The sequence below is a fragment of the Chenopodium quinoa genome, unplaced genomic scaffold (assembly GCF_001683475.1).
Source record: "Chenopodium quinoa cultivar QQ74 unplaced genomic scaffold, ASM168347v1, whole genome shotgun sequence".
Classification (NCBI taxonomy): domain Eukaryota; kingdom Viridiplantae; phylum Streptophyta; class Magnoliopsida; order Caryophyllales; family Amaranthaceae; genus Chenopodium; species Chenopodium quinoa.
In genome coordinates, this window is record NW_018745617.1 from 4,975,647 (window position 1) to 4,988,665 (window position 13,019).

General features: G+C 36.9%; 3 protein-coding genes across 3 annotated transcripts; all 3 read right to left on the reverse strand.

The window, feature by feature from the left end:
• Positions 1-51: 51 nt before the first annotated feature.
• Positions 52-777, reverse strand: LOC110716770. Its single transcript, XM_021895401.1, has 2 exons — positions 268-777; positions 52-207 (listed from the first exon to the last, which is right to left on the reverse strand). Exons 1-2 carry the CDS (start codon positions 775-777, stop codon positions 52-54), a joined length of 666 nt encoding a protein of 221 aa, XP_021751093.1.
• A 111-nt stretch (positions 778-888) lies between these two features.
• On the reverse strand, positions 889-4,117 carry LOC110716771. Its single transcript, XM_021895403.1, has 2 exons — positions 3,721-4,117; positions 889-1,787 (listed from the first exon to the last, which is right to left on the reverse strand). The coding sequence occupies exons 1-2, from the start codon at positions 4,115-4,117 to the stop codon at positions 889-891; spliced, it is 1,296 nt and encodes a 431-aa protein (XP_021751095.1).
• A 3,968-nt stretch (positions 4,118-8,085) lies between these two features.
• LOC110716772 (ataxin-8-like) lies at positions 8,086-9,098 on the reverse strand. Its single transcript, XM_021895404.1, has 3 exons — positions 8,789-9,098; positions 8,252-8,264; positions 8,086-8,158 (listed from the first exon to the last, which is right to left on the reverse strand). The coding sequence occupies exons 1-3, from the start codon at positions 9,096-9,098 to the stop codon at positions 8,086-8,088; spliced, it is 396 nt and encodes a 131-aa protein (XP_021751096.1).
• Between the last annotated feature and the right edge of the window lie 3,921 nt (positions 9,099-13,019).

Genomic DNA, 13,019 nt, shown 5'->3' on the forward strand with positions numbered 1-13,019 from the left:
AAGATTATCGGTCTCAAGTATAAACTTGCTGAACCCCGCTTCCATAGCAATTCACAAGCTTGCTCTCATTGCGATAGCCTCGCCCACATCAACAGCGAAACTTCCTTTTTTAGTCGAGCAATAAGCTACAACAGCAGCTCCAGAGTCGTCCCTTAACACTCCACCTATCCCCAAAATCTGGCCGTGGAAAGCTGCGTTTGTATTCAGCTTTTACAGACCAGCAACAGGAGCCTTCCACACTGAGGAACATTGCAGCCCCTAACTTACAATATTCTCCCTTAAATTTTCTTCCTCATACTCTCCAATCAAACCCATAGCCTTATAAAGAATGTCAGATTCCCTTCTCTCTTTTTTCTCAAAAATCCATATATTTCGCTTAAGCCAAATTCCCCAAGCTATGCTCCAAAACACATCCCACCATTTCGAGTCTTTGTATTTATCTTGCATCAAGCAACACCAGCCCCTAAAGCTACCCATATCCACCTGTCTAGTATCAAGACGAAGCACATAATGTCTCCATATGGAGCTAGCAGCACGACACTCCAAAATCATGTGTGCTGTAGTCTCCTCCCCCTCCCCATACATAGGGAATATTGTATCAACCTGCATACCTCTAGCAACAAGGCGGCTCATCACAGGCAGCCCCTCCCATACGCTTCTCCACGCAAATAGCTTCACCTTTGGTGGTAAACCTGCATGCCAAATATTCTGCCACTTGTAAGGGGATTGACCTGCAGACGAAGAAGCTTTGCATCTCCCATCTTCTTCAATTAACATATGGTAGGCCCTTCTGACAGTAAATGACCCATCTTTCGAATGACGCCAAGACCAACCTTCTTCCTCCTCGAATAAAGGGATGGGAATACAACAAATCTCGTCAATTTCCCTTTAGGTAAACAATTCCGAGAGAGCCTCTAAGTTCCGGCTTTTATCTTCCCACAATTCATTCACCAAATTCGGAGCTGAAACCCTATCACCCCTTGTTGATATAACTTTAAAACTTGGGAGATTAGGCAGCCACAGATCCTCCCAAATGCGCACATTCTTACCCTTGCCAACTGATTTAAAAGCTCCTCTTTCAATCACTTCTCTTGAACTCAATATGGATCTCCACGTGAAGCTCATATTCGGGACTACTTTAGCACCAAAAAAATCAGAATTCGGGAAATATTTCCCCTTCAAAACCCGTGCCATGAGTGAGTCCTTGTTTGTCAGCAATCTCCACGCCTGTTTAGCTAGCATAGCCTTATTGAACACCCGCATATTTCTAAATCCTAGACCTCCCTGCTTTTTTGCTCGATACAATTTATCCCACGCCACCCAACTCATCTTCCTTTCCTCCCCCTTTTGTCCCCAAAAGAAACTCCTACACATTTTTTCCACCACATTAAGAATGCTAACGGGGATAGAAAAACATTGCATCGCATATGTTGGGATAGCTTGTGCAACTGATTTGATAAGAATTTCTCGGCCTGCTTGAGAGAGATAATTTTCCTTCCAACCTTTTAGCTTCTTCCAAACCCGATCCTGAATACTCTGAAAAAAAAATTTCTTAGAACTTCCAATGTAAGTCGAAAGACCTAAGTACTTATCATGTCCTTCGACAGCCTTAAATGACAACTTCATCTGAAGCATATTTTTCTTCTCGAGATCAATGTTTCGGCTAAAAGACACCTCCGATTTTTCCATATTCAGTTTCTGGCCTGACGCCGCTTCATAGGTTGATAAAATATCCAGAACTTTCTCAGTTTCTTCTTCGTTTGCCCGAACAAACAACAAGCTATCATCTGCAAAAAAAATAGGTGAGAAATAGGCTCAACATGTCTACCCACTTTCACCCCATGGATAAGCTTGTTTCTCTCTGCATCCCGAAGTAATGCGGACAACCCTTCAGCACACATAATGAACAAGAAAGGGGATAGGGGATCCCCTTGACGAAGCCACCTACTGGGCTTAAAAGGTCTAGAAGGTTGACCATTCACTAACACATCAAAAGAAGCCGAAGACACACACTTCATAATATTCCTCACAAAAATCTTCGGAAAGCCAAATTTCACCATCATTTTTTCCAGAAAACCCCATTCAACTCTGTCATAAGCTTTGCTCATATCCAGTTTCAAACCAAGAAAGCCTTTCTTGCCTTTCTTTTTTTTTTTCCGCAAATAATGAAAACATTCATACGCCACCAAAATATTGTCTGTTGGGGTTTGGTGAGTCCGACTCACCCCGGAAACAAACCCCGACCCAAGGAACCACTCGCAATAATTAAATCATAAAGCATAAATAAATAATCACAAAGAAAAGATAACAATTCTTACCCTCGAAGCGAGCTTCGCCCAAAAACCGGGGCTCTTACTTGAAAGCTACGAGCACGTCAAGCGCCGCACCTCCGACGGTATCCACCAACAAAAGGGCGAACACAACTTAAAGGTCTACTACCTGGGGGTTAGCGAGGTCCGACCAAAACCCGAGTGTTATATGAGTTTAAGAGTTTTCCCAATATTATGGAATGCTCTTTTTAACTCCCACTCAAGCATCATTTCCAATGCCCAAAGTTGGGTATTTATAGGGAATGATGGAGTATGAAAATCTCTCCCATCAATGTGGGACAATGAGATTTTCACATTTTATTTTAAAGCTAAAATAAAATTATTAAGCAAACTAGTAATAAATCAACAAGTGTCAAGCATACATGAGAGAGTAGGTGAGGACCACTTGGAGATGGGGACCAAACTTGTTCCCCACTCTCTCCCTCACCTTGTGCCACATGGCAATCCCACTTACTCCCATATTCCAACCTTCCCCTTATTCACGGCCTTATGGCCAAAGCCAAGCCACGAGCCAAGCCCGAGCCCAGCCCTCACCAGACTGCACCTGGCCCGCACCCAGCCCGCACCTGCTGCTGTTGTGGCGTGGTGCGGCTGCGGCGGCTGCTGCCGTGGCGCAGCGCGGCTGCTGCTGTGCCTAGCCGCGGCTGGCCGTGGCTGCCAGCACGGTGCGCCGGCTCGTCTTGCCCCTAGCATTCGGATGCTCGGGGCACTCCGATGCTATGGGTATTTTCGGGAATATTGTTGATTTATTATTATTTTGCGCGTCTCGTCTTTTATCATTTAGACTCGACTTCCAACGATCGGTTTCGACGCTCTGAGCTCGAATTATCGACGTCTAATTATTTAACACTCGGTCGACGAATTAATTTCTTCCGAATTAATTCGTTGAGTTGGTTCGCATATATTTGCTTGGGTGTGACCCGAAGGGTTCAGTCAAGATTAAGCTGTAATATTAATTATATTAATATTACTGATCGGAAGCGGCCTCCACCCAAGCATTCCGATCACTTGACCTTATTGAATATATTAGCTTTCTAATAATTCTGAACCCGCTATAAGAATAATACACTTGTTCGAAGGACACTATTCCTTTCATTGTCCGTAATCAATCTACCCGGAACAAAACCACTTTGAGATTCACTAATGATATATGGTAGTACTTTTTTAAGTCTGTTTGCCAACACCTTGGGCACAATTTTATAGAGCACATTACACAAACTAATAGGCCTATAATCAACAGGAGGCTCACATTCTTTTTTTTTCGGAATTAAAACATGTGTCTGATTAATAGGACCTATTTCACTACCATTATTCAAAATACTCAAAGAGTTTTCAATCACATCTCTACCAACCACATTCCAGAATTTTTAGAAAAAAATAGCAGACATACCGTCGGGACCTGGAGCTTTTGTAGGGTGCATTTGGAACAAAGCTTCCCGTACCTCCTCACCATCAAAAGGAGCAGCCAACTCGGCAACTTGAGCAGCCGAAATTTCCGAGTCCACCTTGCTTATCACACTGTCCGAATCACATTGACCCCCTGTTGTGAAGAGATCATCAAAATGGCGCACTAATACTTCAGATATTTGCTCTTCCTCACAAAAAGTATTTCCAGCCGCATCTTGTATTTTTCGGATGTGATTTCTTGACTTTCTTTGACTCGCTTTCGTGTGAAAAAACGATGTATTTTTATCACCATTTTTGAGCCAGTCTTGTCTACTTCTTTGTCTCCAGTACAATTCCTCCCTTCTCTCCAACTCATCCATTCGTCCATCCAAAGAACGCATTTCTGCAATAATCTAATCAGATTGAGGCTCACTCATAAGACTCTCCATCCTAGCTCTGCAGTCCTTCAATTCCTTCACAAAATCGCCAAATTTTTTCCGACTCCATGCACTCAAATTTAACGAGGTGTGAGCAATTTTGGAGCAAATATCACCCCTTCCTTCTCTCCAAGTATTTGTCACTATATCACCAAAGTCTCATCTCGGATCCACATTTCTTCAAAACGGTATTTTTTAATTTTTTTCTTCTTTTTTATGTTTCCCACTCCCTCATTAACACACAACAAAATGGGTAAATGATCCGACTTCCTCTTCGCTAAATGTGACACAAATGAACCCGGGAAGAGATCTTTCCATTCTTGATTTGCAAAAAACGATCTAACCGCTCTTGAACATTCTCATCACCCCCTTGGTTATTTGTCCAAGTGAAATCATGGCCCACATATCCTAAGTCAACAAACTCACAATATGCTACTACCTCCCTTAACAGCCTCATCAATTCGAAACACACTGCCACCCATTTTTTCACTTGACATAAGCATCAAGTTGAAGTCTCCCCCACAAAGCCAAGGGGTAGTGGAATCCCTTTTCAAACTCTCTATCAAAAGCCGAGTCAGATGCTTGTTCTCAGCTTCCGGATGACCGTAGACACCCGTGAACCTCCATCTTGGCTTATTTGACATTTTAATCCAACAATCAATATGGTTCAAAGAATAAGACTTAATCTCCACCTCAACCATATCATTCCATAGCTTCGCAACTCCACCACTACGCTTTCGTCCTTCCCCATCGCAACTTACAGCAAAAATGTTATTAAATTTTAGCTTATTTTTAACTTTCTCCATCTCATGCTTTTTTAACTTCGTTTCCGAGAGGAAAATGATTTGGGGTTTTTCAAGAATAATTACATTTCTCACCGCACTAGTTGCCGAGGGGCTCCCCAAACCTCGAAAATTCCAAGATAGAATGTAGTTCATTGATCACTGAGAGCCCATGGAGTGGGGCCCGCCACATTTTTAGTAAGGATCTCGGTTCTTCTCTTTTTATTTCCACTCACCTCTTCTTCATCATCTACCACCATATAAGCACTACACTTTTCATCCTCTCTATTTCCCCTTTTTTTTCCAGCCATCAGATTCTCTTCTCCCTCCCTCTTTTTTATTCCCTTGTTAAGCACCACCTTCTTTAGCTCCCTACCCTTTCCTCCCATTTCCCCTTTAGCATTAGTAATGCGTTTTATGGCATTCCCCCACCCCCCTCACTACCTTCCCTAGTATCCATCATTATCACTCCCTCAATATCATGTATAGTTCTCTTTCCCTCCTCAAATTACCCTTCACACTTCCCCTGATCGCACTCCCCTTCCCCTGCATTGTTCCCTCTCTTCTCTCCCTTCCCCATCAGGTTCACCTCCTCCCCTTCCATGTTCGTATCAGTCCCCACAGTTCTCAACACCATCTTATTTCCACTACTATCCAAAACTGGAAGTAGTGCAGCCTTCTTACTCTTCAATGCTTCATGTTTATGCTCACTTGGCGAATAGAAAGCCAGCCTTCTAGCAACCCCCACTTGCCCTAACTTGATCACATCCGAGTCACTGTACACAGGCACCTTCTTCGAACTTGCTACACTTTTCATACGGTCAACCCATGTCTTCTCAGCCTCTCGTTCAATCACATCTATTTTAGTTCTTTTCCTTGGCGATGCATGTAGCCACGGACCATATTGGTACACCAACTTTGCAACATCCCCCTTCTCTTGTTCTTTGTGTTGGCATTCTCGTTCTGTATGCTCCAATCTTCCGCAAAAGAAACAAAAATCCGCAAGTCTTTCATACTTAATATCCACCCATCGAGTTTGATTTTTCCCCATAGCAAGGAATAGGCCTATTCTAAGTGGTTTATTAATATCCACTTGCACCTTGATACAGACACAATCCCCCCACCCTAAGGGATCAGATTCATCTACTTCCAAAAAACCCCCTAAAAATTCTCCTACATCATACATGACTTCCAGCGAACGTTTGTTTAGGGGTACATCCAACAAGCGAACCCACATAGGAGTATACTTGAACACAATTTCAGAGGGTTGCTCATCACCTATAACTTCCTGCAATAGTAGAAGTTTCTCATCAAAGAACCAGGGTCTACCTTCAAGAACACGTTTTTTGTCCTCCACGCATAGGAATTGAAAGACGAAAAGGTTCGTTTCAACAACCCTAATCGCAAATTTTTCCTTTAATCTCCAGACATTCGATAATGTTCTTTTCATTGCTTCAATATTATATGGTTTTACAGTCCATAATTTCCCCACCAAAGTGAGGTTTAATTTGGCCTTTGTATCTTCACTCACTTTCTCGACATAATCCCCACCTAGAATAACACCTTCCTCATCCGTTATCCGAAGTTTTTCCCAATCTTTCACTAATTCACCCCCCATATTCGAAATCAGCACACGAATACAAGATAAATTAATGTTATTAGAGTTGCAAATTGATCGCAAAAAGATGAACACTAGATATCGCACTCGCAAACCCTAAGTCGGGACTAACTCACCCTATCAAATTATTAATAATGTAGCTAGCTAGTTTATTCAATAACACATGTTGTTATTATGGTTAAACATGTGTTATTGAATAAACTAGCTAGCTACATTATTAATAGTTTGATATGGAATAATTTCTAAACTTATATATTTGATTAATTAGTATTTTTATTGTAGATGTGCTAAGATTTCAATAAAGGAGAATATTTTTATATATTTATTTTTTAATTGGAGTATATCTATTTTTTAGACTAACAACAAGTATGGTTCATAATTTCATAAATTATACATATATATATATATATATATATATATATCAATTCTAATTCTATAAATGAACTAGATTAAGTCCCATATAACTAATTAAATTTTACGGAGTATCTGTATATACTATACTAAAACAGGGTACACTAGCTTCATGACTGCCACATGTCCTTGTTTTAGGTTTTTTAATAATTTTTTTTTTTTTTTTTTTTTTTTTTTGGTAAAATGTATAATTGTCAAATATCCTATTATTAAGATACTCCGAGATAATATCTTGACTTTATTAATATTGTTTCTCAATTAACATTATTCATGGGTTTTCAACATATATTTAGTTCATATCATTTGACTTTAGATTGCTTAATTCAAGGAGAGTATATTTTGTTATTTTGTACTCCGTAAATTATAATTTAGGTTTCCTTATTACACTACAAGAAAATACATTTTTCACAACGATTGAAGTCGTTGCAATATACAATTAGTCGTTGCTAAATACGTATTTTGCAACGACATTTGTCGTTGCCCGTAAGCCTATAGCCAAAGGCTTTAGCAACGACTATTGTTGTTGCGAAAAATATTTTTTTTGGCAACGACTTTATTTGTTGTGAAAGATTTGTTGTTTCTGAATATGCATTAAACTTGATCGATGGTAAATAGTTTTAGACAACCAAAATAGTCGTTGCTATAATTAGTTTAGGAAAGACAACGACAAATGTCGTTGTGTTACATCATTGTTTTTGCAACAACAATAGTCATTGCAATAATTAGTTTAGGAAAGAAAACGACATTTGTCGTTGTACTACTTCAACGTTTTTGAAACAACAATAGTGGTCGCAAAAATTATGTAATGTATGATTTTGATTGTTTTTAGCGACAACTACACTATTGTCACCTAATTTAATTTTTAGTAATAATTATTTATTTTAGTTTTTTCATAACAATTACCATGATACTTGAATTTACCATTTTGAATATATAAAAGATGGAAGTTGTTCCAAGTACAAACATTTTCCTTGTTTGCCCAAAATGTGACATCAATGTCACATAATATTCAGAATATACATAGTTTAATGTCATGCCCAAAAATTGGTAGTACTCTATTCCTACCACAACATTCAAGATAGTATTTCATTCATTCCAAAAAAAATACAACATCAGTTCATTCAATGCCCAAAATACCCATCTTCTTTCAACATCCACAATGAAGGCACCTTAGCAAAACTTCCATATCCTAATCTGCATACAATTGGAGATATAAATTAAATAGTTTCGATAACAACTTATCAAAGGTTATAGTTAGCAAATTCCGTAACATTAGTTTTAGCATACAATTTAGACATCACTTATACAAGTTTACAGTGAGTAATAATAGTTTTACTTAATCTATGATAGCCAAATAATAGTAACAAATTTAATACTTCATTTGAGTTATCAAAATATGAGTTATATGTAAACTGATACTTTTTACAAGAAATTACCAGTTTAGTGTTTTTTTTATTTATTTTATTTATTTTTTAATTTTTTTTTCTTCCTAATTTATATATATATATATATATAGTATTAAGTCAAGTATAAGTGATACATAGAAAGTGTAGCAGGAAGAAAAATAAAGAAGAAAAGGGAATAACAAGATTTAAAGAAAAAGAAAAGAAAAAATAAATGTGATCTTTGCCACAAAAAAAAAAAAAAAAAAAAAAAAAAAAATAATAATAAGTTTTAATTGATGATGAGTTTTAAATTTTGGTGGGCTATGTAAACCGAATTTTGCAACTAACATCCAGTTTTGCAACTTTTAAGGTTAATGAATATATAGCGCAAAATAAAATACATAGTAAAAGTTTTACCTCTATCTTAATTACTAGATACCTCTGTTTGCAAGCTGCTGCAGCAACTCTCTTTTAAAATCTTCCATAGCTTGTTGGTGTGCTTTACGCTTTTCAACTTCTTGTGGCTGCCTTTGTTTACAGTCTTTAAACTCTTGTTGTTGCTTTTGATGTCTTTCTTCTAGCTCTTTTATCCTTTGTTCTTGTTCTTGTATTTTCTGTTGTTGCTCAACAAGTCTTCTTTGTTCCAATTGTTGTTTTCCTTTAGAATAACCACGTAGTGCAGTCCCTTTTCCACGAACATACCCAGACCTTGGCTCTAAAACTTGAATTAATATCTCTTCTTGTGTCATTGAATTACCAACAGTAGCAACTTTTTAACCATTTCAACGACCTTTTTCTCTCGTTCAACTACAAATGTATTTGTAGCTAGAGATTCTACTGAAAAATTAGTGCCCAAGGGACTTGGCCTTTCCCCAATCAACTCCACCTTATCATGCTGATATGCATCCACATCCAAATGTTGTTTATCAACATCATCATTGGCATATTATAAAAATCCCTTGGTTGAGCCTTTACAACAAAGTCCCAATCCTTATCTATGGGATCTTGTATAAAGAATACTTGTTCCACTTGTGATTCTAGGACAAAAACTTCATCTATCTTTAAAGTTCGTGTCTTATTAACACTAATGAATCCATATTCATCAACCTTATACCCTCTACCATGGTAGCTTACATCGAACCAATTACATTTGAAAACAAAAACACGATTTCCACCAGGGTAATGCAGCTCAAATATATCACCTAAAACACCAAAATACTCCTTATCTGAGGAGTCATCACCTCTAACCATCACTCTAGAATTTTGTGTTTTTCTATATTCCTAGCGGTCATTAGTGTGAAACCTATAACCATTTACAATGTATCCAGTATAACGCCTTGCAACCCTTAAAGGACCACAAACTAGATTATAAAGATCATTATCAACAAAATCCTCTCCATGCAACTTTCGTACCTAAAAAAAATAAGGGTGTTAAATGATGATAAATAATATAATATGTATGTATTGATAGTGAAAAAAAAATAGACATTATATTACAATGAAAATAAACATACACGATCAAGTATCAATTTGGAAAATTGTGCTTTATGCCTTTTTTCTATGTTTCTTGGGCATTCTGTTTGAAATTCTAACTTGTGCTCGCTGCAAAAAAATTAATAAATTGGAATTTAAATTAAGATAGTGTACTTAATAATTATAAACAATTGATATCGTAACAAATAAACTATTCCACCAAACTTACTTAACAAACTCGACAAGTTCATCACAATTATGTAGAATATAAGAGTGTATTTGATCACTCTCCTCAAAATCAAGATGTACAAGAACACCTTGTCCAATGCTACTCACTTTACGATTGAACCTCTTTCTATAATCATCATTTCTCGCTTTACGATTGAAAACAGTGTCAAAATCATTCATATACCTAGAGCAGAATGTTAGACATTCATCAGCAAGGTATCCTTCAACTATTGAACCTTCTGGGTGTGCTCTGTTACGAACATATGATTTCAACGTTTGAATGTATCTATTAAGTTTAAAGTGCTTTTTAAAGTCAGTGAATTCTCAAAATTATATTATTACTAAAAAAAAAAATTAACTAACATACCTCTCAACTGGATACATCCAACAATAACGAACTTGCCCAGTGTAGGGAATATTTCAAGCATTACCCAAAACTTGAACCCCACTGTATCATACACTAAAGTACGGTGGCGTCCAAAGGAAAGGAAGCTAGAGCAAAAGAGTTGCCAACAAGTTTTAGGAACTTGTAAATTGTTCACGAGGTGAAGGTTACACCCCTTAATGATCCAGGAGATTGTCACCTCCAATAGGTCTGGATCCATGACTGGAAGTTCGGGGATGAAGGTATAAATCCAACCTAAAAGAGAATGAACCTGCCCTAATAATAGGCACCTACTTTATTCTTCTTGTATTCATGTGCGCTTTCTGACTAACATGCAATCAATAGGATTAACCCTAAACCTGTTTATTTATGTTGGTTGAATATTAATGCACAAACAAAACTATTATTGGCAATCACTTGTATTATAATCAAATTAACCCTAAACAAGATTATTAATTATCTTATTAAGCGTGATTAAAAGTACCAATTTCATTTAAACATGCATAAAAGGCGTGATCAAGCAATAACAATAAATATAATCAAGCAACATAATAATAATAATTATTATTCATAACAATAAAAATAATCATAATCATAATTATTATAATCATGTTAAAGCATAATAATAGCAAGATCCTAGGCATGATACTAACAAGATTAATAACAAACCCTAGCATGTCACTAAACAATAAAAATCAAATATTTAGCCCTAACATGATACTAACATGCATATTAATAAAAGACAATAAAAGGGATCATAGAAATCATAATTGATCTAAGAAACTTATTCTTTACCCCCTAAACATGATACTAGGAAGATCAAAACACCCTAACATGACACAAGGAATCATAATAACAACATAGGCATGATTTCTATATCATAATAGCAATAAATCAATTAAAGCACTTACTTGGATGTCTCGTACCTCTTTCTAATAACAAAATACACACGTTAATAACTTCAAGGAAAATAATAATCAAACAGTTAAATTAAATAATTGAAAGAGAGATTTAGGACCAAACCCTCAGAAATTAAAACCTTTCACGTCTAGGGAGAAAACAACTTCGAACAATGCTAGGTGTGTCTAGATCTTGTGAATGCGGAATTTTGTTTGAGAAAAGCTAGTTTAGAAAAGAGAGAGAGAGAGCAATCAAGAATTTCTTGATGAGAGTTGGTAAGAATTAGATGAGAAGAATTGAGAATTGATGATTGAAAACGGAGGTTTTAGGAGCTATTTATAGAGAAAATAAGCCGGATATGATAAAAAACGAATCAGAATTTCGAAAAGAATAAAACACGAATGCAACGCCAAACACGCGCCTGTCGTTAGACGCCAGGCGACAGACATGTCGTATGGCGCTGCAAATAATTTTCCACGCGTTTTCTTATTTTGATAAAATTTAAACATACGAGAGGGTAAAACTGTATTTTCCTTAAAAACACTTCTTTTATTCTAATTAAAACTCTCAAAAGTCAACTAAAGTCAATTTATCAATGCTAATCAAATTAGGATTCAAAAGATCCTTCTAGAAGATTCTAGAAGACTATAATCAATCCTAATCACATTAGGAATGATAAATCATAATAAGCCCTCCTCTAGATCATTGGGTCGCATATAAAGATCAAACCGGGCCCAGTTTAGCTATTTGGCCATAACTTCCTCATTATTCATCGGAATTGGGCTTATAATATATCATTGGAAAGCTCTTTTCGAACCCGACCCAACTACACCATTATTGGACCCTTGCCATGGACCAAACCAAACTGGATTGGCTATTTTATTAAAATAGGTTTTCAAAAACAGAGAGAAAGAGAAGAAATAAAAACTAACCGCAACACTAGACTTTCCACACTTTCACTTCATTCGATTATGATTCGACGTGAAAGGTACTCATCACTGGGTTTGGTTTTGGGGAGACACAAATGGGTGTCTACACCCAGAAATCTTTGCCTTGGCTGCCAAGTGTATAACTAAATGAAACATGACATCAAGAAAAGCTCGTGGAAAAATCATCTCAAGCTTACACAATGTGTAAGAGATTTTTCTTTCAATATCTTCCAGTTTACCGATGGTTATACTCTTTGAACACAAATTCCTAAAAAAGGAACTTAACTCTACTAGAGGTTCATACACATACTTTGGTAAAAAGCCACGCGTTACAAGAGGAAGTAACTGCTCAATGAACACATGATGATCATGACTTTTCAAGCAAGAAATCTTTTTTCCATTATCCTTTACACAATGAGAAATGTTTGATAAATAGCCATATGGGGATTTTATTTTAGTAAACATATCACATATGGGAGCTTTGGCACTTGAGCTTAGAGAGTAACATGCAACAGGAACACGTACTTTATCACCATCCAATATCGAGTGCAATTCACTTCTAACTTTCATCTTCATCAAATCTATTCGAGCGTTTGTGGTATCTTTGCTCTTGCCTTTTATGCCCAACAAAGTACCCAAAATGTTATCAGAGACATTTTTTCAATGTGCATAACATCTAAGTTATAACGAATTTTAAACTTACTCCAATAAGGCAAATTAAAAAAATGCTTCTTTTATGCCACCCATACAGACTA